Raw genomic sequence first — 27,812 nt, 5'->3', positions numbered from 1 at the left:
TGTCAAAAGTCAATAAGAAGGTAAGAAATAGAAGCAGTAGGCTATTCAGCCACTTGTGCCTGCTCTGCCATTCAGTAAGATCATGGCTGATCTTTTATCTCAGCACCACTATCCTCTTTTAAACCTACATCCCTTGATTCCCTCAGTATCCAAAATTCTATTGATTTTTATGTTGAATATACCCAGAGCCTCCACAGTTGCCGTGGGAAGCAAATTACAAAGACCTCCTATCCTTTAGGTGAAGAAATTTCTTCTAAACTCAGTGCAGAATGGCCGACACCTTATTTTGAGATATTTCTCCTTCGTGTTTAGAACTAAAAGTCATAAACTCCCATCTGTCCTGTCAATTCCTGTAAGAAATTTTTATGTTTCAATCAGATCACTTCTTTTAAATTTAAGATTATAGGTCAAGTCTGCTTAATGTCTTCTCATATGACCAACCTGCCGTCCCAGAAATCAATCTGGTGAATGTTCACTGCACTCCCTTTATCACAAGGTAGGAAGACCTCACCTGTGCACAGTATTCCAAGTGTGGTCTCACTAGTGCTCCATATAATTGGAGCAAAGCATCTCAACTCTTTTACTCAAATCCTTTTGCACTAAACGTGAACAGACATACCATTTGCAGTTTCTGGTATTTTGGAAGATGATAAATTCTCCAAAGCCGCCTCTTTCAAAATTTTGGGATATGTCATCAGGTCCTGGGGATTTATTGGCTTGCAGTCCCATTAGTTTCTTCAATACTTTATTTTCTTGAATTAATACTAATTTCTCCCAGCTTCTCATTCTGTCTAACCTGTTGTCCGCCATACATCCCAGGAGGCGTTTTGTGTCATCATCTTTGACATTAGGCACAAAATATTTGGTTAATTTCTTTGTCCTTGTTCGCCAATATAGTGTCTCCTATCTGGGTCTATAAAGGACCCACATTAACTTGTGCTAATCTTTTCCGATGTACTTACCTAGAGGAACTTTTTATAGTTTCTTTTTACTTCTTCCTAGATTACTCCAATATACTTCAATTTTTATCAATCTCTTGGGTCTTTTGTATTCTGTTACCCTGAACTTTCCCCACCAGAGCAAAATGGTTTCTCACCATTTTTTCCATCAAATCCTTTTCTTAACACTTTGATCAGTTCACCTCTCATATAAACTCATATATCAAGCTTATGAAATTGGTCTTCATCATTCTTTTGAGTCCTGATTTGATTTTGATACAATTTCACTGTTTCCCCTTTAAGGTGTATATATTCTCCCTGAGGTGAAATGTCAAAATCTGATGCTGTAGTCCGGATAGGGCCTGAAAAATGTCATTAGTTAAAATGTCACTAGCCTGCACTAATTACTCCATGCGTCACACATTGTGTTCCTGCAGACATGCCATTGAGGTGAACAAAAGAGATTACAGGGCTTGGTATGGTCTGGGGCAGACCTATGAAATACTCAAGATGCCATTTTATTGTTTGTATTATTACAGACGAGCTCATCAGTTGAGGTAAGGCAATACAGATGTCAAGACTGCAGCTCAGTGAAAACTTTAATTAACATATGCCTTCTGTAGTGTGATGCCCAAGATAATGTTCAGTTATCGATTTGTTTTGTCTGTAAGATTTTTGAATTAGACCTTTGCAAGAATAATTGAAATGGAGGTAGCAACACACACAAAATGCTGGAAGAACTCAGCAGGTCAGGCAGCATCAATGGGGGGAAATAAACAGTCGACATTTTGGGTTGAGACCCTTTATTGGGACTGGAAAGGAAGAGGGCAGAAGCCAAAATACAAATGTAGGGGGAGGACCTGACCTGCTGAGTTTCTCCAGCATTTTGTGTGTGTTGCTCCAGATTCCAGCATCTGCAGAATCTCTCGTGTCTCCGAAATGGAGGTAGATTTTTTTTTGCATTTCAGTTTTTTTTTTGAGAATTTTACATTGGATTCTAATTTTGTTAAATATCCTTATTTTGTCAAGCTCATTACTTTTAAAGGGGACTTACCATTGAACAATTTTATTAGTAAAAATATCCCTGGAAGTAGCTGTGCACATTGCAATCAAAGGCATGGTGACTTTAAACTAAAACAAACTGCAGCCTAATGAGTTGTGAAACCATTTCTACTTATTTAATATGTTCACAGTAGAGTATACATCCCAGTTAGATTGACAGTAGGTATGAAGCTCAGTGTAGAATATTATTTTTTTGTCCCCAAAATTACAGTTAAATATCATCTCGATGCTTTGCCTCATTCTCCAGGCTATCATCATTACAATTATTGACTTTTCTCCACAGACCCAACGACTCTCGAATGCTCATTGCATTGGGTGAATGTTATGAAAAGCTGAGTCAGCTGGCTGAAGCCAAGAAGGTAATTTCCAGGTTTTGAATTCAGAACTTAAATTTTTAAGTGTAACTACAAGTGATGATGGCATATTGCAGCTTTATTTGAGAACTGCAAGACTTGTTTAAAAACAGGTCTTTAATCTGTTAAATGATGAAGTGGGTGAAGAGTTTATAATAAAGCCAGATCATGCATTTTAGACTTTTACAAGTGTACTTTTACATTCGGACAAAATTGTCCAATATATTAAAAGCTGTCAGTTTTTAAAAATTGCTGTCATTAGAAATGTTTAATTATCTTGACTGGATATCGTTTGTCACCAAATTGATTATTCACTGCTAATGGTTACTCCCATTTCCAAAGAGCATTGAAACTGAACTGAACAAGTTAAGCAGTCTGTATACTCCGTTTAATACTGGAAACCGGTTTATGACTATGTCTCATGTTTAGCAACTTAATCACCCTTTAGCAGAATGTTAAGATTGCTATTTTGGTATAGGACTGCATAGCATTGTGGTTGTTCAACCTACTCTTGAGTGTCACCTGAAATTAAACTAAATATTTACTTTCATTTTCTAATTACCAGTGTTACTGGAGGGCTTTTTCTGTTGGTGATGTAGAGAAAATGGCTTTGGTGAAACTAGCAAAGTAAGTACCAATTGATGGGGGGCTTGGTGTTATCCTTCACTGCCTTGAGAATGTATTGTGAAAGATGTTTTTCAGTTTTCTGTTCAACTGCCAAGATGTGGAATGCCCAAAGGCAAAGTAAACCAAATAGCTCACTGCAATCTTCAGCCATTTAAGGTTTCAGTGATCTGTGTTGCTAGTGCAGTGGCCAAATGTCAACATTTCCTTGCATTACTTTGCAGAATTCATGAGCAGATGGGTGAATCAGATCAAGCAGCTCAGTGCTACATCAAGTATGTCCAAGACATCTGTGATTGTGGGGTAAGTGGTTTCTGTGTGGTTTACAGGGCTGGACTGGTAGTTGCAGAGCAACACTGATTACGTCGTGTCTGTTGCCTTAAATTCATGATAGGCATTATAATACTGGTACTCCATCTACAACATTTAAAAAGAAAAGTTTTCTTGTAATAATTAACGACCAGAGCTACCAGAATTTTCAGGAATCTACTGTTAGAACAAGTAGTCAATTTCAGCTATCTAAGTGCTTGTTAGTTTAAGTGATGGTGCTTTTGAATGAAAGGAAATTTTCCCCCTCTCCTCCTCCTCCTAACCCCAGTAAGCTAATCGTGAGGCCAGGCTCATTTTAACTTTCAGGCCTTATTTTGATGATTCATATCACCTCATAGAAATAGGTACAGATGATGTCGCAGCCATTGAAGGTTAGTAAAGGTCAGGATGGTAATTGCAGAACATTGAGGCACGTTCCAGAGTATAAAGTTAATATTAGAGGGCTGAGGAACTCTGAGGATTCACATCAAGGGTTCCACAAGAAGTATTTTCTTTATTTATCTCGTGTACAGGCTTCTCTGTCCAGAAATTGAGGTGTCAGTGGTGACTTTACCAGGTCACAACAGCTTCAGGGTAAAACTGACTGCAGCCCTGAGCTGCTGGGGCAGGTGAGAACACACCGCACTGATCCAACCACTATTAAGTGTAATGTCTTCCTGTGCAATGTATAGAATATTCTTGCATCACTCTGGAAGGTTGGGAAGTGGGGAGGGGGGAATCAAGTTAGGAAAGAAGTAAAATTATGTTCTTGAAATCTTATTTTGGTTGCAGAAATGCAACCTGGTTTAACATAAATGTCATACCCTCAGAATTTTAAAGAAGTTTTTTTAGAATTTGCAGTTATGACTGAATACAGTACACCTATACAAGGGTCTTTTGGCTCCACTTTAAAGAATTCTAGGGAACATTATTCTAATTAACTCTTGTTCAAATCTTTAGGAAATTCTGGAGCATCATGAAATGAGCACTGCATTTCGGGCCCTGGCTCAGTATTATTTCAAATGTAAACGGTGGGACGAGTCATCGGTCTGTGCACAGAAGTGTTGTGATTACAATGATGTAAGTCTCAATCCTATCTTTTTATAGGAGCTAGAGTAGAAGGAAATTTTCAGGTTGTGTGGGTGCAGTCTAGGGAAAAGGTGCGGTTGATATTGAGATAACTACCTAAAGTTGTAATCAGATTTACTTGCTCCAGCCTTATTGCACGAGTTATGAATGTCCAATTTATGGACACCTATAGCTATGAATGAGCTCCCATAATATTAAATTCAAAAGTCCAATGTACATACATACTTTGATCCTACAAATGGCAAAACTAGTTTCCCCTCTCTCTGTCCACTTTTAGTGCCTTTCATTACAATACTGGGATAGTATGGTTAGCACGTAGAGGGAGTTTTGTGTATTTTCAACACGGACATATGTAGAACCCATTCATTACCTCAGGACAGCCTGTACTGGAGTATAAGAATCAAATTTTAGCTACTAATTCTAGAGCATGGCCTTGACTGTACATAGAACAGTTCAGCACAGGAACAGGCCCTTCAGTCCATGATGCCTGTGCCAATCACGATGCCAATTTAACCTGCACATCTGCCTGCGTTCCTCGATTCCCTGGCTGTTCATGTATGCCTAAATGCCTCTTACATGTTGCTATCATATCTGCCTTCACCACTTCTGGCAGTGCACAAAGAAAAAATGTACCTTCTAAATCTCCTTTAAACTTTTTCCCCCTCAACTCACCCCCCCCCCCCCCTTTTTAGACCTAGACCCCTCTAGAATTTGACATTATCTACCCTATCTGTGTCCCTTAGAAAAACTGTAGCCAGGGTATTATCAGAACTATGGTTTTTGCTGTATCTATTTCACAATGATGGCATTTGAGGCTTTGAGATAGGCACATGAATATGTAGGGATTGAAAGGATCATATGTACAGACACAAGGAATTGGTTTGTTTTGGCATGTTCAAAGGGCCTGTTCCTGTGCTGTACTGTCCTATGTTCTATTTCATCATGTGGAATAAACTAAAATAGCTGAAGTTTGATTCCAAGTGCAGTGGTTTCAAGAGGAGGCCAAGGTGCAACATCCACTCAGTACTTTGGCTAAAGAGAATTGCAAGCAATTCAACCTGATCTTTTGTGCTCTATCGATGCAGTTGGTAAATATAATGGAATGACTCCTTTATTTAATTTACCACCATGTAGACTGCAAATAATTTCTCTAACTTGTTGGTTATATTACTTAATTGCCTGGAGCTACTTTGTACGCCAGCAAGCCTGTGTTGTTTCAGTGGGTTGCAACCTCATTTTGGTCCTGCTGTATTCCTTAAGCTTGTTGGTAATAGTATGAAGAAATATGTTGTGCCATGAGGTTACAGTGTCAACTATCAAGACTAAATGAAAGCTAAAACAAAATTCAACTACTTTAAAAATTGTCTTTTTTTTACTTTGTGTCCAAGTATATTTTTCTCTCAAGCTGGGTGGTTCTGGCCGTTAGCAATATTAGCTTGATTGATTGATTATTTCTTTATTTGCCATTGTACTGTTGCAACACCAACACGAGATTATGATGGCACTCCCTTGCCTAATAAAAACCAAAACAGTAAATTGATAAGAGCAATTATAACTAAAATAAAACAAATACTTACACAAGTATAAAGTATATAAAAAAAATAAAAAGGCAGTATGCAAATGAACCATGATAATAATGATAATCAGCAGCATATCAATATATTAAATAACACCATGATGAGTCCAGCTGGTAAAGGGGGAAGACATAGTATGTGTATGTATGTATAGGTGTCAGTCCATGTTCAACAATTTAACAGCTTTGGGGGAAAAAAGCTGTGGTTCAGTCTTGTAGTGTGTGCATATATTGTCCTGTATCGCCTACCAGAGGGGAGTAGTTTAAAAAGGTAGTGAGCTGGTTCTCGATTGATGTTTAAACCCTGCTCTGACATCGAGCCTGATAGATGTCCTCCATCGCTGGTAACTGAATCCAAATGATGTTTTGGGCAGTCTTGATGACCCTTTGTGGAGCCTTCTGCTCCTTCCTAGTGCAGCTGGCATACCAAGCAGTAATGCTGTATGTCAGGATGCTCTCCACCGCACACCGGTAGAAGTTCACCAGAATGTTCTGAGACAGTCTGGCTCTCCTCAATTTCCTCAAAATATAGAGACATTGCTGTGCCTTCCTAATGACAGCTGAGGTGTGTATTGCCCAGGAAAAGTCCTCGGTGATGTATGCCCCCAGGAATTTAAAACTGGAGACTCTTTACCATTGACAGCTGAGCGTGACGCAAACAAGCCACTGGCCCAAACCAAGGCTAAGGGAAGCAGTGAGTAGGTGATCAGCATATGCTCATCAGACCTGAAGAGGAGGGTCATTCTGGTGTAGGGGTTATTTCCCTGCTGTTTGAGACATTGCAGATTTTAAGCAGAAGATAAAGTCTAAACTTGAATTTTTAGTAAATGAACTGTTTGTTTTTCCACTGAGATTACTAGACAGTCTAAAGAAACAGTTTTGGATTCAAAGCATTTTGATTTGTTCCAGACCAGAGAAGAAGGAAAGGCTCTGCTCAGACAGATTTCACAGCTGCGAAACCAGGGCGACGCATCACCAACAACTGTGCCTGCTGACGTATCAAGGACATTTGTCCCTGGAGTTAACACCCCCTCTGCAAAATTACCCCCACTCAACCTTTCCTCCATTACACCGTAAAACTTCAGTGAAACTAAGACTCTACCACAGGTTGTTTGGAATGAAAGTTTACTACTGGCAATTGAATCTACAGCGTTGAATTTACTTTCATCTTCCTTTCCACTTCTGATCAGTAAATATACTACTTTCCCATTTCAAAATATAGATTTTAAGCATTTCAGCTGACTTCATAAACATGAATATTGGTGGGAAGTGAAAGTTTGTTTTTTCTTAAATGAAAAAGTTTCACTGGGACCCCCACAGATTTGGGACTGGTGGCCCTAGATCAAGCCCATTCTATCTGTCGATGGCTAAACTGATGGCACTTCGTACAGCCTCAAGGCCAAAAGAATAAAGCAGAACTGTATGGTGCTAGTAATTGTAATGTACATAAACCATTATGTTTTGCCCTAGAACACATTAAGGCACAAAGTTTAAGATGTTACGTTTGCCCTGCCCTAACCAAGTCAACTAATGGTGTAATTGTAATGGGTCACTTAAGGACGTGATGTAAAAAAGGATGGTTGTAACATTGCTGGAAGAACCATCTAAAAGGCTGCTGCTGTTAATTGTAAAATGTAGCTAATCCTCCATTAAAGTGTCAACAGAAGAGCAGAGTTCCTTTCCTCTTCAACTTCCCTTAGATAATTTCAGCAATCACATCTACTGCAAGCTAAGTAAATTTCAGTTAAATTAGTCATCTGACATTGTTGCTGGATATGCATGTTAATACCTAAGAACATAGACTAATCTACAAAGTTTTGAAGTTTTGTTAAATTTTAATTTCCCTTATTTCACATGCATATACCAAGATTCAAGAGTGACAAAGTTATACTAACAGTAGTGTACAAAATAAAAGCCTGGTGGTCTTATTTTACAAATGCTTACATTATGTAATGCAGCAGTTATCCTGTTCAAATTACCAGAAGCAATCTCAAATGAACAATTACATTTTTCATTTAACTGCATTCTTTTTGGTTTGTTACGGCACAAGGCCCACGGAGTTCATTACATAGTATGAACATAAATGTCTTAATAAAAACAGTAACAATATTGCTTAGAATGAGACATGAGAATGCAGCTATTACAACATTATTTGAAATACAGACTTAATGGATAATGTAAATACAGGAACCTGAAACAACTTATTGCAAGTATCATTCATGTGGGTTATTAAATAGAGTCAATTTGTTCATTCAGCAGTGTGTAAGGCACTAGCAACTCTTCACATTTTCAGAAAAAATGGAAACTCAGGACAGTTTTTGGTGCAAAATGTTTCCCTTCGACTGAATATCTGAAGTTCTTTGGAATATATAGGAAGCACAAAAGACTCAAGTATAGGTTAATTCAAATTATTAGTAACAGGAGAGCTTTATATATAAATAGCTCAACAAAAGGAAAGCTTAAGATTAATTTTTAGTCCACATGCAGATATTTAAAACACAAGATCCAGTTTCTGAACAAAACAACTGGATCAACAGCATTGAAATTCTTACTACTGTTTTTTCCAAAAGTGATTAGTGTAGGGATAGAATCTCCACATACTTGCCCATTCACACTAAATTCCCTATAAACCATTTAATGCCTTACTGTTGCTTGTTACATGTCAACAAATACTGGCCAGACAGAGAAAATAAATTGAAGAATAGATTCTTCAAGCAGCATAAATAAATGAAATACTTAAAGTAACCAGTGATAAAATTTCTGGCCCACAATCTCCCAGCACACCACATCCACTCATTCCCATAAGTTCTTACAAAAGCAAACACCTTTACTATCGTAATTGATTACCATGGGGGAAAATCCTTACTGTAAATAGTTCATTGGATCTAATTTCCAAATAGAATGTACTTTAAGAGAAAGTCTAAAAACCAATTAATTGTGACCTCACTAATAATTTACTTGGTATTTTGCTTCCACACGATGCAGTGGTTTGTCCAGCTTTGCCCGGGATCGCAGAATATAAGTGGAAGGAGTGTTACCGCGCTGCAGGTTGGCACGCCTCAATGGGGTCAGGAGACCAGTTAGGAAGGGCTTCTTTTCCTGGGGTGGTTGATTTTCAATATTGCCGGCACAGCGACGCTTGTTGCAGCCAGGACCCTCCTGAAGCTGGCGGACTGTGTGATACTGCTCCGCAATGCAGGCATTTTTGCGTTTCATGTCCAACTTTAGCAAAATCATCACTTTCTGCAGCTCTGCCAATGTATGATCCTGCCAGAAAGACAATCAATTTTCAGTTCTCTAGTGAAAATAATGTGGGATTTTGGCTTCTCTTGCTTCAAAAATCCCAGCCAGAGGGATGAATAGGGAAGCTTACTCACTCAACCTAAATCACTAATATATCGCACAGCCTCAGCTCAAGGATGATGCTGCACACTTTCCCATAGCAATGTAGCTGTGAACTCAATGGAAAGTCTGGTTGGTAAAGGTCTGGTTAGATTTGAAACTGAGCAATGCAGACTACCAGAAACTAATTTAGATTTCTGGTATGTTCTGATTGAATGCAATTTTAGGAGAATACCAATTGAGAATTTGGTACCATTGAAAATAAAATATAAATCCTTACAACTAGCATACATGTGGATACATAACTAGAGATAGGTCTTAATTTATGATGGCTTTCAACTGTCAAATGACCCAACAGGAAAAATGATCACTTCAACATAATTCAATGCGTGTTACTCTGTTGTATCAATGCAAGACTCAGCATCTTGAGGCTAAATTACCGCAACTCAAAAGTGAACTGTGCTGTATAACTCTCTGAACCCAGGTTTCTTCACGATAACCATGGTAGCTGAACAGGGTGTTGCTCAAATCTTACAATTATTTTTATTACAAGTTACCATTTCACACTTATTCTATTGAATTGCCACAGCACTCCATCTCATCATTCAGCTTTATTCTCAAACCAACCAAAACACCAGCAATACAGTCAGCTATAGGTAGCATTCCCTAGTGAATAATTAAAACAAGGTGAAATCACCAGAGCTCAAAATGAGAGATTATGCATTTTCCCCCAGGAACAATGGAACCTTTTCCAATGGTGTGAAAATAGCAAATATTTTAAATGATCCTTGGTGTGTTAGTTAATGAGATGTAGAAAGGAAACATGGGTGTTGCAGGCAATTTGCAAGAGAACTAGAGTACAAAAATAAGGAAGAGTTACTGAAATTGTTCAGGGCTTTGACGAGAGGTCTTTTGGTGTATCGTGTGCAGTTTGGTTTCTGTATCCAAGGGAGATGCAAGTGTTGATGTCAAGCCAAGATTCACCAAACTGATTGATGGGATGGGGCTGTCCTAACAATACCTCGGGAGAGGTATTACCACTGTGGATGCCAATAGGATGCTTCCTCCAGTTAGAATGTCTAGAACCAAGAGGCAGAGTCTCAGGAGAATTCAGCCATTTGCTCAGAATTCCAAATAATCACAATCCTTGATGCTAGAGCTGTGGATACTCAGTGGTTGAGGGTACTCAAAGCCAATTTCAACAAGTTTTTGGATGCTAAGAAAATCTAGGATTTGAGAATCTGGTGGGAAAGTGGACCTGAGCACCAATATGTGGTGCCACTACATATCTAGAACCTGGAAAAATCAGGTCAAGTAATTTCTTTATTTTTTGGAGCCAATCAAACACTATTGTGTTAAAAACAGGACCTACCAAAGAGCAGATATAAAAAGGTAAAAGATCGCAAGTTATCTACTTCAGATTTTTTTTTTTAAAAATGAGGTCTGATGTCACTAACAGCAGTTTTCCCTGCTGAGATAACCATATTCTGACCCCTCCCAATGACGAAAAGGCAGCTATTGCAGGCTTCACACTATCTGAACAAAATGCTTCAAAAATATACACAGACAAGTTTGTACATCTTTCAACGTATCTACATTTTTGAAAATTATGCATTCAACCAGGATCACTGTGGCTGGGAGATAGTCTCAATTTTCCAACATACCTGTTTTAACATTAGGTCTTCACATTTGGCTAGAGTATGCCGCAGTTTCTCTGCTTCAGTGTTATGGCAACATGCTCTCTCTGATGTCTGCAGTACCTGCTCTATTTTCTGTAACTCCTTCTGCAAGGCTTTTGCATGCTGAAAAATTATTATGTAGATCATTGCCAAATCAGTAAAAGGATTCTCCAAATGTTTTTAAAAGGAGGAAACACAGCAAACATTTCAGCTCAATGACCTTTCAGAGGAATGAGGAAAGGTTGCCAACTCTCTGCAAAATCATCAAGAAACCAGCTCACGTGCAGTGGTTTCTCAATAACTTGATCCTACACCACTTGTCCTCATTCACACAAACATTCCAGTGTGGAATGTAAAGTGCACCCAAATCAAAGTGCACCCATGCAGTCTAGTAGCCACAAAATGTTAACGAGAAAACCCAATATGATAACCAGACCAAGGAGGAAAAGCACAACTCACCCTCTGTCCCTCTTCTAGTTTTCGGTCTGCATTAATTGTAAGATGTTTTACTCCAGCAGGAGGCTCCACCATTTCCTTATATCGCTTCAATTCTATTAAGGTGGCCAAGAAACAGTATGTCACAAAAATCTACCATGCAAATTTTTAGGTCAAACCAAGCAATGGTAAATGTCAAAGGTGTTAGTGACATCGGCCCTCAAGACATTCATCTGGGAGGTGCAGATGTTTTTAAAAAAAAGCCCATTTCCTTTTTGTTTCCTACCCGACTAAAGACAGAATGACAGACTGCATTATTAAACCAGCACTGATTTCTCCAAATCAGAAGCATCATTCCTTCTCCCAGATTCAATGACTGCAACATAGACATATTCAGTAAAAATGCATTATTACAATGAATTATTACAATGCACTTTCCTAATCCTAAATGCAAATTTTTAGATATATAACACCAGTATACATTTTAATTAAATGTTTTTGTAAGAGGTGCCAGACACAGGCAATGAATTGAATTTTAATAAAACAAAATTAGATTATGCACATTATTTTAACTTGTACAGAGAGCCCAAATTGGTGCATCTCACTGACTTAGTAATAACTGAAATTATCTTTTCACGAAATTGAACCAAAAATAAAAAAAGTCAAGCTCTAATGTTGGATTTTACCCTTTTCCAATAATAAATGACAATTATTTATGGTAGAGTCACTCTAAAGTAATCCCCTGAATATGAAAACAAGATTTTCATCATTTTCTTTCCAAAATGTTTCTTTGGAAACCTGCAATAATTGAAGCAGTGAAGTCAACATGTATACTGCATTGACGTAACACACTTACAACTCCCAAATTTTCACTAGAAGCCAGGTCTGCATAAATTGTTTAATTAAAAAAAGCTACCTGGATTAACTCTAGATGCTTTTGGAAGGACCTTATTTTAATATCACAATTAGTGTCTTTCTAGCCAAGTACAGAGCAAAAACAAGGCCATAGAGGGAAGCATGCTATTCTTTGAGGCACTATTTACTGCAACCAATATCACACTTCTCCCGTGTGCAATGCTTGAACTCTGTGGTGGCACAAAAGGAGACTGCAGCTTTAACCCCAAGATTTTATTAAAAGTAATGTTAAACAAGTGTCTGATGTTGTGATAAGTATGTACCCAATGAAAGAAGCACCAGCTCTAAGCAATTGTGAATTGATATTTAATTATTTTTTGAAATCTCTCATCAAATTTTAATTATGTTCAAAACAAAACCTTATTTATACCAATTTACCTAATATGTAGCTTAGGAATACATAACTGCAGACTTCACTGGACAAAGCAACTGACTCAACGTGGTCCCCCATTAGTGCTCAAACAGTTCTTTCAGGAGAAAGTTTACACTAGTAGTGAGAAAATAGTTTACTGTGCCTGCATGCTTTTATAACCCAGATGTCTCTACTCTGTCACAGCATATCAATTTAGCCCGACATTCCTCATGTAAAATGGGCTGACTGCATTTAACAGACCTGCTTTACCCAAGGTGGTCACTGCAAATTGAGTGATGCTTCTGCTTTTGCCCCACTGCAATGAACTCGCATCGAAAAGGACTTTTTTTATTATTCAGTTCTGTAAGTGGTTTGAAACCATCTCAGTTTTTAATCTTGTCTTGAGTAAAATATTCACTTTTCAATAGGTGATGCAAAATTCCAAAGTCTGACCAGATTCATTGATGGTGGTTAACAAAGCCCCAAGATAAATTGGATCCATTCAAACCAGTTTGTCAATCCTTATCACCTTATATTTTGAGCAGAAATACTCAGAGTAGGACTGACCACAAACTGCTCACCTATTAGACAATCCTTGCAACGTTTCTCACCTCTTTAGCTATTAAGATGAGAAAATGCTGTTACCAGACCAAATACACACTCACCCTCTGCATTGAACGCTGCTTCTGCTTTGCTTTGCTCCAGCTCAGTTTTTGTATTCACCAGTTCCAACTGAACAGCATGCAGCTCATTTCGGAGGCTCGTACTGGCCAAGCGAGCAGATTGCCTCTTTGGCTGGCAAGCAGACTTTCGTTCTGCCTTCAGTTGCTGAATAGTTGCTTCTAGTTCATGGATTTTCTTTGTCTTGGGGTGGAGGGAGGAAAAAAAAAGAATCCAAGCTTATTTCTAAAGACTACAGCTATTTGTGTTCTTCTAGAAGATTAGTTGGTAGGTCAAATATGATGGCAGAATATAGTATTAATGGTAAAACCCTTGGCAGTGTGGAGGATCAGAGGGATCTTGGGGTCTGAGTCCATGGGACACTCAAAGCAGCTACACAGGTTGACTCTAGGTGTATTGTCCTTCATCAATCAGGGAATTGAATTTAGGAGCCAAGAGGTAATGTTGCAGGACCCTGGTCAGACCCCACTTGGAGTACTGTGTTTAGTTCTGGTCGCCTCACTACAGGAAGGATGTGGAAGCCATAGAAAGGGTGCAGAGGAGATTTACAAGGATATTGCCTGGATTGGGGAGCATGCCTTATGGGTTGAGTGAACTCGGCCTTTACTCCTTGAAGCGACAGAGGATGAGGGGTGACCTGATAGAGGTGTATAAGATGGTGAGAGGCATTGATCGTGTGGATAGTCAGAGGCTTTTACCCAGGGCTGAAATGGTTGCCACAAGAGGACGCAGGTTTAAAGGTGCTGGGGAGTAGGTATAGAGGAGATGTCAGGGGTAAGTTTTTTTTACTCAGAGAGAGTGTGGTGAGTGCATGGAATGGGCTGCCGGCGACGGTGGAGGCGGATACGATAGGGTCTTTTAAGAGACTTTTGGATAGGTACACTGAGCTCAGAAAAATAGAGGGCTATGGGTAGGCCTAGTAACTTCTAAGGTAGGGACATGTTCGGCACAGCTTTGTGGGCCGAAGGGCCTGTATTGTGCTGTAGGTTTTCTATGTTCTATTATTATAATAAAAGATATGAAGTGGGAGCAAGAGTAGGCCACTCAGCCCCTTAAGTCTGCTCCATCTTTCCAGATCATAGCTGACTTGATTGTAACCTCAACTCAGAATTCTCATCTACCCGTGGTACCTTTCATCGCCTTGTTTATCAAGACTTTATCTACCGCTGCCTCGAAAAATATTCCAAGACCCTGCTTCTAACCACTTTGAGGAAGGGGGCAAAGATTAAACCCTCAAAAAAATAATAATAAATTGCCTCCTCCATCTTAAACAGGCAACCTCTCATTTTTACAGTGACCCTTAGTTCCAGATTTTCCCACTAGGGGAAACATTCTCTCCACATCCACCCTGCCAAGACCAGTCAGGATATTATGTTTCAATCAAGTCCCCTTCCCACTCTTCTCAATTCCAGCAGATACAAACCTAGATTATCCAACCATTCCACCTAAGACAACTTTCCCATTCCAGATGCAAGCATTACTTCCCCTACTTTTATATTTGATTCCCCTAGCAATCAAATCTCCCAACCACAAGGGGAGCATTTGGGGATCTCATCTTTGATAAAGAACAAAAACAGAAATTTTTTTTAAAAATTACACAATCTTGTTCATGAACAATTCCAAAACCTTGGACAGCAGTGTGCTGGGTAGTGTAATGATGCAGCAGTAAAGATAACGGTATTATAGAAATTGGAAGGCAAATTTCAGTATGGTCTGCCCAACTGTAACAACTGAGCAGAGCAAAAATAATAGTTGTGCACTTAACATCCTGAGAGCATGGTAAAGAGATCAAGTCTAGAGATCCCACCAGCCAGGCAGCCAAATTAAAGTCTGCCCATTGCATTCAGCTAATAGCTTGACCAGAGTAATAATTTTATAATCCAGCTCCTTGAATTCTTCACATTTTGGCATCTATGGCATCACAGTAGTCAATGGCAAGGCCAAACTGTGAAGTGGGCTCATTAAAATGTAGCCATTTAAGTTGCCACCCTTTTCCTAGAGTGGCAGTTAAGGGTTGTTTCTCAAACAAGGACCATGCCAGAAAGTCACCAAGCTTTTCTCTCTAGTGAGTTACTGCAACCCAATTACTCAATCCAGACCCCTTTCCAAAACTGATCATTACAGAATGATCTAGAGCACAACGACTGAGAGATTTTTACCTGGTCAGTGACTGGGTCCATTCACTACAGACAGAAACCAATTCAGATATAATAACAGTGGCTATGTTATTGGGTAGTTATCCAAAGATAATGAACTAATGATGGAGGCACAAATTCAAATCCCGTTACATAACCCGCTGGATTTTTATTTAAACCCACTTGGTTCACCACCATTCTTTGGCGGAACCATTCTGGCTGACATGCAACGCCAGACACACACAACAGCCCCAGCTTTAACCAGTCAATTTAAGGCTAATCAGGGATGTATAAATAGGAAATAAAAAACACCAAGACTTTCTAATCTGTTTGACTAACTCATTCATTCCATAAATTGAGTGGATCACTGGGGAGCTACTCTCTGGTATTTAACACTAATTGTCATTTTCCTTTTAGTTGGCAGTTCCATGCATTTATTGTTTTATATTAACTTTTACTCTTTGCTTCACAAGCCAAAACAGGATCGAATACTTCGGAGACATTACAATATCATTAATTAAAAAGAATATTTCTTACCAGTGCTTTACCATCACACATTTCATCATCAGATTCAGAACTTTCCTCTTCAGCAGAAGATTGCTGATAATAGAATTTCACATATTCTTGGTAATTTTTCATCTTTGCTTCAAAGGCATCTTCCAGACGATCTTTTTGTTCCTCAAGTTGCTCACTGAGAGATAAAAGAGAAAACGGTTGAATTTCATCCCAATCTCATAAGGGCTTTTCCCTGTCCTGGAAAGTGGAATACAAATTAAATCCTTCACAATATGCACTTGAGGTCAGGGACCAAATAGAAATTTCTAATACAGTTGATTGTTTTAAAAAAAAACTGATGACAATGGATTATATTTTGAAAGTGGGCTTAAAAGTATATTTCTATTGATATGGGACAGATGGAGAAAAAAATTAGCTAAAGATAGCTAAATAACAAGATTGTCAAGGAAATACATACAATTACTGGGCACGGTTAATTAACAGTAAAGTTTTTTTTAAAAAACATTCAAGTATTAATTGTCAGTACGAAGTCTAACAGAAAACAATTGGAGGCCATTTGAACTACCTCCTATAGAAAGAGGAAGGTAAAATACACATCTAAGCACAGATTACTGAAAATGGCTCTAGCTACACTATGTACACAAGTTCACCATAGGACTAGTAAAATAATCCCAGTCCACACTTCAGTGCAGCACCGAGGAGTGGTTGCAACTTCCCAGATGAGATATTAAACCAAAGCCATTTCTGTACGTTGTATTGAATGAAAGAGAACCAGGACACTTTTTCCCAAAAAGGTTCATGTGTCACAGCCAACATTCACCCTGCAGTTGTCACCCCAATCAAACTTGTTGCTGTTGCCTACAAACTGAAACTGGGCATAATTCAAAGTCCATTAGCCATTAAGCACTATGCAGCAGTTCAAAGATGCGAAAAGTCCCAAAAATAATTTTAGCAGCAATTGCTTGTGTTGTCCTTACATTGTGGATCTCAGCTGAGAAATTACAAAATCTCAGAGTAATAACAAGTTTGGATTTGTCAGTAAAACATAATCACCAATATCCTCAATCTTCATTGATACTGTAACAATAGTGGCTTAAAAAAATTGACCTTGGGCAACAATATCACACTTTATAGATCAGCAACAGGTACCTCCAGTGTCTCTCCATAGCATTGTATTGTTCCATCATCTCACTGACAACACTTTGTCTGATCTCGCTCTCCATTAATAGCTTCTCCTGCTTTTCTTTAATCAGGTGCTGCTGTAGGCATTCAATAATTTTCTGCAATGACTAAAGGAGTAAATGTATGATTAAATAGATGACAAAAACAGAAGCCAGATCAAAACATCAGGAACCATGTTAGTTTATGGCAGAACTGTTGACTATTTATACCACAAAGACAGAGACAATAAAAAGGTACCAAATTAATTAAAAGCCAGTAGTTTAACAACACTTTCACAAATTGATGGACCCAGTTCAATAGCTTCCATGGAAATTGCAACAGTATCGCCTACAGTCTGATAGTTTGATTTCGTTAAAATACATTTTGAAAAAAAAATTTAGAAAGGAATTGGGCTCGACTTTCCTGTCAAACTAAGCTAATTGGACTTCAAATAAATTATGCGTAAAGCAAATTTTGGGGGAGCAGTAAACTTGAAGAGTAAACATCAAATATTGCTGACTTGATTATTGACAATGGTTTAACAGAAACTGCATCTCCCCATCTGGCTCACCACTGAAATGCGCAATATGCCACAAAGTTGCTGTGTCTGCAAAGTAAATCGTAATCTCCATCTGCCAGAGAATGCCATCATTTCAAGTACCCTTTCAACAAAACAACTTAAGTATTAATTACTGTTAAGCAATCTCTCTGCCACTGAGAAATGTGAAATTTCTCAGGTATTGAGATTCAAATATTTTATTTCTTTGCTCTAGAAATAAATGCAATGATTCTTTTTACCCTTACCTCATTTCTCTTCTTGCATTCATTCTACTGCATTCATTCCCTTGTCTTTGGGCTGCATATTGCACAGTGCTTCGACAGAATTAGAGATACTGAACTGCTTGTCTTAGATTCTAGTCTTAGATGTTCGGTTTCTCCCGCAGCAACAAGATCAGCTCCAACTTTCAGCAACACAGGTGGTACAAAGCTGGATGGTGGCAAGAGTTGTGAGGAGCATGCAGAGTGGCCTTAAGGGGATATAAACAGGCTGACTGAATGGGCAAGGATATGGCAGATGGAATATAATGTAGGGAAAAGTGAAGTCATCCACTTTGGTAGTAAAAATAGAAAAGCAATTTTTTTTGTTAAACGGTGGGATTGAAAGATTTTTGTGTTCAGAGGCACCTAGGTGCCTTTGTAACATGCAGGTACATCTAGCAATTAGGAAAACAATCAATACGTAAGCATTTATTTCAAGAAAAATTGAGTAGCAAAATAATGACATCTTATTCCAATTATAAAAGATGTTGGTGAGATAGCACAGGTGTGGTCTCTCTGCCCAAGGGAGGGGGTGGAATGGGGGGAATATACTTTGGATAGGAGTGCAGTGAAAGGTCACTAGACTGATTCCTGGGATGGGGTGAGGGGGTTGGGGAACTGTAGTAGGATGAGAGATTAAGCAGGCTGGCCCTACATTCAGAATTCAGAAGAATGAAAGGTGATCCCATTGATACATAAAAATTTTCAAAAGGCTCAACAGGTTAGGGTTGTTGTTTCCCCTGGCTAAGATATCTAAAACCAGGAGTCATGGTCTCAAAATAACGGGATGGCTGGTCAGGACAAAGATGGAAAAAGATTTTGCTCACCCAGAAGAGGATAGTGACACCTTGTAATTCTCTACCCAAGAGAGCTATGAAGCCTCAGTCACCACATATATTCAACAAAAAAATCAATAGCTTTTTATTAAGAGCACTGAGAGATATTGGGTTAATGCAGGAAAGTGGCATTGAGGCAAAGGATTAGCCAACTTGACCAGGCACAAGGGACCCAATAGCCCATTCTCTCTTTGTTGATGTTCTATGCTCTTAACAAATCATATAAAAATGCAAATATGCAGGTCTATTCAATAGCAACTGCCTTTAGAAGTTTTGCTACAGCAACATTATGTACATTTTGTGACATTGGAGTAAGAATAAATTCAAGCTGAACAATGCATAAATGAGAACCACACAGAAAAATGAAGAGGACAAGTGAAGATTTGAGTCACCCGCGGCAGGTACACACAGCAGGTAAAGCAGAGATATTGCATCAGTGTGCAATATAAACCTACCTCCTTGTCCAATGTACTGATATCAGGGTCATCTTCATTATCATTCTCTTCCTCATCATCATATTCCTCCTGTTCTTCAACTGGTTCTTGTGCGTTGCAGTTGTTCCATCCATCATGCTCTCGGAGTAGTGATCGGATAGAAGGAAATAGCTTCATTGAAGGTGCCTGTATCAGCTTGATAGAAACAACAATCATTATAGTCAATTCAACTGGGTTTATACAGTAAATAACAACAGCAGATTGAATCACAAATCACACATCTATTAAGCATTGCATTCCAGTAATAAACAAAAGGCACATACCATTGAGCATATTAAGAGAGTTTTGATATCCTCTCAATTAAACTGGAGGCCAGGTAAAAAGAAAATGTACACAGACTGACATTTACTTATCAAGAATTACATGTTAAATGACCATGTAATCCATTTCAGGGATATTAATTGAGGATACATATTGACCAGGACACCAGAGATAACTCCCCAACTACTCATTCAAAGAATGTGATTGTATCTTTTATTTTCATGCATGGGACCAAATGGACTTTGGTTTAGCATCCGTTTCAGTGGATAGCACCTTCAATATTGCAGCTCAACTTCAGTTTAACACTAGAAGTCAGCCTAGATTTTCTGCTTGTATCTCTGAAATGGGACTTAAACCCACAGCCTAGATGAGAAATACTACCACACGAACTATAGTTTACACACAGGACGACTTTTGAATCTCAACTGCAAAAGCAAGATCAAACCTAACATGCAGATTCTAATCATTACAGGTGAGATTCCCTGAATAGATGGCAACATTTATTGGCTAATACATGCCCATTATAAGAGCTGTGGATTACTCACCTGGCTGGCAATAGCTGAGAATTTCATGACTTGTAATGTTTCATCATATGTGGATGCACACTGATTAATGTTCACAATCATACAGGATTTCCCATGGTTAGCGAAAAACCCTTGGAATACACGAGTCAATTTACTGTCCCGGAAAGGCACCACATTGGGCTTTGACCTGGAAACACAGCAAAAATACTTCAAGAACTTGGTCATTGTAAACAAACAGGAATTACAAATGCCAGAAGGTGACACTTAATCTGGTTGCAATGTGGCAGTATTCTCCTTTTTCCACAGGCAGTCCCTCAGGTTTGAGAACAACTTGCTTCCACAGAGTGGAAGATACAATTGCATCATTTCTATTAACATATGCCCAGTATCCAAATCGCCAACCAAATCAGAAACAATAATGCATTATTTAACAGTCATCAGTGAGAACAATTTTCTTGTTAACTTCCAGTATTTTGTTTTGACATAGCTATACACTTTTATTTAAATAAATCATTACTATCACTAAAAAGTTTGTGTCAATCTTACTTCTTTTGGTCAGCCAGCCCAAAAGCAACTCATTGAAAAATGCTGCACCAGTGGTTATGTTACAAGATTGAAAACCAGCAAGGACAGGGACAATGAAATAGAGTAGACAGCTTTAAAAACAAATAATGTTGCACATACTTGATCTGCTGGTTCTGACGCAAGGCACTGATGCACCTGCCGAGTGTGTGCAGAGAAGTGTTGATGTTTGTTGCCTCCTTCAACCTGCTACCACACTTCTGTTCTTTGCAGCGTTCAGAGCCAGCCAGGTCACACAAAGTTAATCTGGAGGAAAGAAAAGGAATGAACCCGTGCTCTGGTGTATTTTTGCTTATAGTAAGCAATTCTTACTTCCTCTGGCTGCCAGCACTTGAAGGTAACAATATCAGTTCTTGTGCTATTAAACAGAATTGCTTCTCCAATTTCTTCACAAGAGATGCAGTCATAAAGAAAAATTCTCCAAACCAACACATTTGCCAGCTTAACATTTTGTTTCAAGATTCATTTAAGTGAAGGAGTGCTCATGGAGATTAGGGCAAATTAATTCACAAATGAAACAAAAATCGGCAGTAGGAATTCAGAAAAAAAATGCACAGCAATTATCAAATATGTATACTAAATTTGTGTTCACCAGAAACAAGTGGTATAAAGGGAGCCACAGGCAGGAAGCCTGTTTGATTAACTGCCCATTTTCACTCTTCCAAGACTTCAGAACTAGGCAGAGTCTATTAAACCGATCTTGTCCAATCCCATTAGGTGAACTATGTTAATATTACTCCAACAGTGCATTTGTCAACATTTAGTTGAAATTCTTCTGCAACGCAGATTTCATTCTTGGAAAGTCTATAACATTCATGTACCTACCACAGCCAGAAGAATTGCAAGCTTGGCTTAAAACCATCTCTTTTGCTAAGGATTACATGTCCTAAGCAATATTAGGACATGGGATGCAAGCTCATTGTATTTGCTGACATTGCAGCAGGAAGCGTATTGTACTGTCAGAAGTTAACACTCATGAGACAGTAAACCAAGTGTGCCTCCTTTACTGTACTCAAAGAGCAGGATGTCCTTATTGACCATTTATTCCTCAAACAACGCCACAAAAACAACTACCTTGTTGCTGCACTTCTTTCTAAAAGAAACTACACTGGGACTTTAAGGCAAAAAGTCATACAAATACAAATTAATTCATTCTTTTAAAAATCTTATGTTTGCAATCCTGGCTGTGAAACTATTTTTACATGATACATTCCAAGTCTGGTAGCTTCTTTTATATATGTCAATGTAAACTCGATACAATGCATTACAGGCACAATAGTGCTGTAGTACCTCAGTTCTTTACAATATAAAATATATACACTTGAGCCTGAACCTCAAGATATGCCCATGGTCCAGTTATTTCCAAATTGTTGACCATTTTGCTGTTTAATAATAGAGGATTATGTAAAAATAGATCACAGAACACACGACTTTAAGGAATCGCGTTATATCACATACCATGGTCCAGTTTCCATTTAGTCTCCCCCCACCCCCAACCATGCTTTAACTGACACTAAAAATTGGTTCCTACTTGTGCAGAAAACCGCAAGTATTTATCCATCAGACATTTCAAAGGATAATTAAAGATGATCACAGTGATTAATACTTACTCGCTTGTTTGCAGTATGGATTTCCAATCTTCGGACACATGAATGATGCGAATCGAGAAGATACTGTGACTGTAAACAAGAGCGAGGAAAAGTTCAGAATAGGAGAATAAAAAGAATATTTCAAATTTTCTAAAGGGTAAAAGCCATGGACCTGTATGATATAATTACGTACATAGGAGCCCAAATGTATTTTAAATAGCAACAATCCTTCAACTTATTATCACCAATCTTCTCTGATGAGAAAAAAAATTAAACTTTTATTTCCTTTGAAAACATGATTAGATTTTAGAAGATTGGTGCATAAAATAAAAAAAATCTGAATTTTGGAATTTTAAACAATCGAGCCAGAATCTCTGGTTTAAGTAGCTTGTACAAATATTTTGTCACACACAATAAAACCTGCAGAGGCAAGATAAGAGCAGAGGGATAGACTCAATCCTTTAGAATTATTAGCCCTGGATGTTTATTTATGGGAATATTGTACTTCATGACTGGGGGTGGTTGCACTTCCCACTGCAGTCTCAGACCTGTCAAGCTGAACCACAATAACCATCTGTAATGCAGTGAAGGGCAAAAATCCCAACTAAAGGCACTGACCTCCTACTGGAATTTTGGTTCACATGTGTGCTGGCTATGCTTTGGTTTTTACGGCCCACTTTAAGAATTTTCCAGGCTTCTTCTGCATCACCCACATTGATCCAGGTCAGATCTGAAACAAAATTTAAAACTAAATTAAAATCTTTTTATCAATTCATCAGTTAAAAGCCAAAAGCCTTAATCAGTAATGACATGTAGACAGGTATGATTACTAAGACCGTGGTCTGATTTCTACATCAATTTTAAGCTGTTGGGTCTATTTTTGCCAATAGCATCCTGAAGTCAAATCATCAGCATTGAATAGTCCATATGCTAACATTAAACATACCTAAATATCTATGGCTTATACTTTAGCCTATTCTTCAGGAACTCCTTAAATAAAAAATTCTAGAAACAATTCCTAACTTTACATGCAGGACCCTAACTGTAACACACATAACCAGAACAGGCATACATAGTCACATGCAGGGTATTATTACAAAGATCATGCGATGAAATGATTCCCCGCGAAGAGCTGTCCCGTTTCAGTCCATACAATGACGTCTAAAGCTCCCAGAGATGTGAACTCGTCAGCATATTCTCAATTTACTACATCCTTAACTTATTTTAAAAAGTACATAATCTCCCTTTTTAAAAAATACCAAGGATGAACATATTCTTCCAAAAATGTAAACACAAAAGTAAAAAGCCATATGCAGAACAGGGCAAGTACCTTTTACATAAGTGTTTCCATTTTTATCCTCACATAGCTTTAAGGTTTGTCGTTTGCGGTTTGCAGTAGGAGCAGTGTCCAGCAAGTCATAGGCAAGTTCGTTGTAAATTTCAAAGAAGGAGACCCAAATGGAATACTGGATGTGCTCCTCCTGCTGGATAACAACTGTATCATGATCAGCCCAACGGGATGCAGTCTCTGGGAGGTCAAAGAGCAAAAAGAAAAATAAATGATTGAAAATGTTTAGTGGCTTGCAGTGAAAGTATAGTGACTGATTTTTTCATAGCAGTGAACATGCAATTTCAACTGTGTACACACTGTAAGCAATTAAAAAGTCCTCAAGGGTATATTAAGCATTTAGAATGACATGCAAAGGATCTGTGCTGAAACTAAGGAAAACACTATGTCCCATTTCTCCCAATCTTGGCAGACACTCATTCTTCTACTAGCAAGAAAATCATCAACTGGTCACATATCACAGTCGTGTGTGGGATCTTCCTCTAAAACAACAAAAAAAAACTTGCTGGTAAAGAAATTGGGCAACAAAAGTGATTCCTTTTCAGAAAATTATACATTGAATGTTAAATGCTTTGATGTTCCAAGAATATTAAAAGAACAGATATAAGCAAATTCTTTTTACATGTAGGTACTATACAAGCTGACTGCTCATGACCTGCGTACAAGGCAAATCAAGCAACATGCAAGAGAACGGAACACTGGTCACTGTTTGCCATTTAAAACCTACAAATCAGATTCAAATGAGTGACCACCTTACCTTCGAAATTACTGACAGATGACATGCCCCCAATACCACTATCAGAATCACAGCTGAGACCTTCCTTCAGTCTAAACTCTGGATTCTTTTTCATTGGAGTTTGCAGATCCTCCTAAGCAAAAAAAAAATTGTAGACCAAGATTAGAAACAAAGTGCCCAGCACCAAACCTTAAGAAATTTCCAACCTTAATTATATTAGGGTAGAAAAGACAGGGCAGAATTTCACCTCATCCCAGGAAAACTTACATTGTAAACTGAAATCAGAATGCAATGTAATACATTCATTACAGAGGAACAGAGACAGCAAAGTTACAATGTAATGTTGATGATTTTTATCCAAATACAGAATTTATCCTTCTGGGAGTCCCAGCTGCTAAAGCCAGCAATCTAATTTCTACTTGACCATACTTTAGAAGGTGCAAAACAGCAATCTTTCAACATTATTGCTGCAATTCCATACATTTTTCTTCTTCATTTAAAAAAAATGGGAAAATCTTAAGTGCAAAGTTACACAGTACATAATGACACTGATGACTGAAATACCAAAAGTTGGGTATTTTAATAAAAGCAAATTTTATACACTTTACCTAATTGCCAGGCACCCCTTTACAAAAGGGAGAGGAAAAATAAAATCACCAATCTTCAATAATAGTAATAAAAACGCAAATGGTGGAATTACACCTGCAATTTCTTAGCTTTTCCCCTACTATCGATCTTCATTGGTCTGTAGATCTATGACTAGTTAATCACAATCAAACAGGTCTCAATTTAACATCTATTCCTCCACCATATTTCGCCATTTTTATTTAGTCCAATAGAACTCCGACTGTGGTGGAAATGTCAACACTTACAATTATGTTAGATACATATTTAAAGAAGGGGAGTAAATAAAGGAATATGGGTTCAGAGAGGCAAATGGGATTGGAATTCTAGTTCACCTGTAGTATCAACGACACTGGTCAGGAAGAACCACCCACTTCAGTATTGTAATTTCTATTATTCCATTTTAGAAGCCTCACAAATACAAAATAGAAAAGCTGTTCAAATGCAGGTCAAACGATTTTTAAACAAAAAAGAACAGATTAACATCTGTATCCTGCCCCAAACCCAGTAGCGATAGGAAACAAAGTGAGTTACAAAAACAAGACGCACATTTAGCATAATAAACAAATCCAGTGTGCATCATGGCAAATTTTGAAAGCAGTGTGACACCATGGAAGACCAGATGTAGTTTCCAGCATAGAAGTGGATAGGCTTATTGGACTCAGGAGTGACATAGCAAATGGGTCAACTAAAAGGCCTTGACTTAAGCACTAACTATGGATACAGTAAAAATTCAAAACTGACCTCTCTGACAATGCCCAGTAACGAAAGTTTCTTCAACTCCTCTTGCCTCACCATCTTATTATCCAACTTGATTACATCATTACAGAGGTTAGGCTTTAGGTCCAATCTGGGATACAGTTTTCCTTGGATGCTGTTGAAAATTACTGCCAGTGACCGTGGCAAGATCCCATTATCTTGCCTGGTGCCTACAGATAGAGCAGGATTCAAAGCAGATAGAATCATAGAAATGTACAGCACAGAAACAGGCCTGTTCGGCACCCATGCCAACCCTGATACCTATCCATTTGCCTGCATTAAACCCCTATCCCTTTACGCATTTCCTATTCAAATACATATCTCAATGCCTTTTAAACAGTGGAATTGTATCTGCCTTCACCACCTCCTCTGGCAACTCAGTCCTCACATTCACCACTCTTGCAAAATATTCAGAGAACCCTTACGAGTTTGTGCAATACAATTCCATTTACAGCAAAATATACACAATGTATTTTACCTTGAATGGTGTAGGTTTTTCCAGAGTTTGATACACCGTAGGTATAAACCAAGCAATTCTGTCCCTCCAGGGATTCTTTTACTAGGTTCTTCATGACAACGTCAAAGAACAACTTCTGGCTTGTCTCAGGATCAAATATCTGAAGGAATAAAACCAAAAAGCATCTATTTTGTTTATGTTAATTAGGACAACACCAAGCTTTTACTTACAAAGAATTGATAATGATTAATTGGTTTTACCTTAATACCACATGTTGCCTTTGTAATTGCTTGGTTGGCAATAATTTTATTTAATACTTCTATCAGAGTTCCATAAAATGTCAATTTCCATCCATCCACCCTGCCCTAAGTAAATTGAATCAAATTTCTTCCAAAGTATTTTGAGGTATAATGAGCAATATTAGACTGGATTATGAACAGCAACCAAGTAGTCATTTAACTAATGACCACTAGGAGTAATGATCAGAATAAATTTGAATTTCATCATGGCAGCTAAGAACTTAAATATAGTTAATTAAATAATCTTAAATAAAAATATAACTAGAAGAATCAGTAATGGAGAGTGTGAAGCTTTCAGGCCATCAGTAAAAACCTCATGCTCATCAACTTTAGCTTATGTGAGATTCCGGCATTATGGTGGACTCTTAGCTGCCCTCTAAGATAATTTAGAAAGCCACTTAATTGTACCACACTGCTATATCAAAACAAGAATAAAACTGGATAGAACATTCAGCACTGACATGACAAAGGCACACCAGCCAGCTCAACCTTGCAAACATCTGGGGGCATGCCTAATTTGGAGGGAAGTCCCAGGCAGCTTGAGCAATAAATGAAAATCAAAACAGTAGGTGCTGGAAATCAGAAATAAAAATGAAAAATTCTGGATAAACTCAGCAGATAAGGCTACATCTGTGCAAAGAGGAACAGTTAATGTTTCGGATCCAGGACTGCTCATCAGAATTGAAAGAGGGAAACAAGTGTTGTTGACTTTCCTCATCTCAAAACATTGCTTTACCCATGTTAATCAATTCTATTGTCCTTGTACTGCAGTTATCAGGAAAGCAGAAAACAAATTAGATGGATTTGGACTTTTTTCATCTGTCAATCCTTATGGTTCCTAAAGTGAATAATTTGTTCGATCATATCAATTGGGAAGAGAGAAAGTTACATGCTTGTGATAACAGCCAGCACAAAATGAAATTTAAAACAAAACTTGCGATCTTTTGCAACATGCAAGATTGTCTGGGGACAACGACAATGTAGATGCTAAGATATTTCCACTAGTGGTAGAGTCTCAAATGAAAGGGCATAATTACAAGACAAGGAAGCAACCATTTAAAACAAAGGTGCATAGGAATTTCTTGCAGTGGCTGGTGAATCTGTGGAATTCTCTTCCCCAGAGGGTTGTGGAGCCTAGATCACTAGAGATACTTGAAGAGGTAGTTATTTTGTTTTGAAAGAGCAGGGAAGGCTGGGCTATGTGGCACCAGCACAAAAGAGGAGTTGAGGCCAGGGGCAGATCAGCCACGATCAAATTGAATGGTAGAGCAGGTCTGAGGGACCGAGTAGCCTACTCTTGCTCTTATATTCTTGTGCTCA

General features: G+C 38.2%; 2 protein-coding genes across 3 annotated transcripts in view; one reads left to right on the top strand and one right to left on the bottom strand.

The window, feature by feature from the left end:
• Positions 1-7,025, top strand: part of cdc23 (CDC23 (cell division cycle 23, yeast, homolog)) — a 32,350-nt gene extending 25,325 nt beyond the window's left edge. Inside the window, exons 11-16 of the mRNA XM_052014635.1 lie at positions 1,376-1,495; positions 2,284-2,359; positions 2,919-2,980; positions 3,202-3,280; positions 4,247-4,366; positions 6,858-7,025. Of these exons, the coding sequence (XP_051870595.1) occupies positions 1,376-1,495; positions 2,284-2,359; positions 2,919-2,980; positions 3,202-3,280; positions 4,247-4,366; positions 6,858-7,025 (625 nt within the window). The remainder of the gene's footprint in view (positions 1-1,375; positions 1,496-2,283; positions 2,360-2,918; positions 2,981-3,201; positions 3,281-4,246; positions 4,367-6,857) is intronic.
• Positions 7,026-8,883: 1,858 nt separating this feature from the next.
• The window catches only part of kif20a (kinesin family member 20A), a 30,297-nt gene continuing 11,368 nt past the window's right edge, over positions 8,884-27,812 (bottom strand). For both annotated transcript variants that reach the window (XM_052014633.1, XM_052014634.1), the window contains exons 4-18: positions 26,215-26,353; positions 25,722-25,906; positions 24,375-24,486; positions 23,600-23,797; positions 22,888-22,999; positions 22,291-22,359; positions 20,783-20,926; positions 20,120-20,285; positions 19,275-19,448; positions 17,153-17,292; positions 16,025-16,178; positions 13,337-13,535; positions 11,429-11,520; positions 10,955-11,092; positions 8,884-9,215 (exon numbers count right to left, since the gene is read on the bottom strand). In XM_052014633.1, the coding sequence (XP_051870593.1) occupies positions 8,895-9,215; positions 10,955-11,092; positions 11,429-11,520; positions 13,337-13,535; positions 16,025-16,178; positions 17,153-17,292; positions 19,275-19,448; positions 20,120-20,285; positions 20,783-20,926; positions 22,291-22,359; positions 22,888-22,999; positions 23,600-23,797; positions 24,375-24,486; positions 25,722-25,906; positions 26,215-26,353 (2,343 nt within the window). In that variant the 3' untranslated portion in view covers positions 8,884-8,894. The remainder of the gene's footprint in view (positions 9,216-10,954; positions 11,093-11,428; positions 11,521-13,336; positions 13,536-16,024; positions 16,179-17,152; positions 17,293-19,274; positions 19,449-20,119; positions 20,286-20,782; positions 20,927-22,290; positions 22,360-22,887; positions 23,000-23,599; positions 23,798-24,374; positions 24,487-25,721; positions 25,907-26,214; positions 26,354-27,812) is intronic.

This window comes from Pristis pectinata, chromosome 4 (assembly GCF_009764475.1).
Source record: "Pristis pectinata isolate sPriPec2 chromosome 4, sPriPec2.1.pri, whole genome shotgun sequence".
Taxonomy (NCBI): Eukaryota; Metazoa; Chordata; class Chondrichthyes; order Rhinopristiformes; family Pristidae; genus Pristis; species Pristis pectinata.
This window is presented reverse-complemented; position numbering and strand designations above follow the sequence as displayed.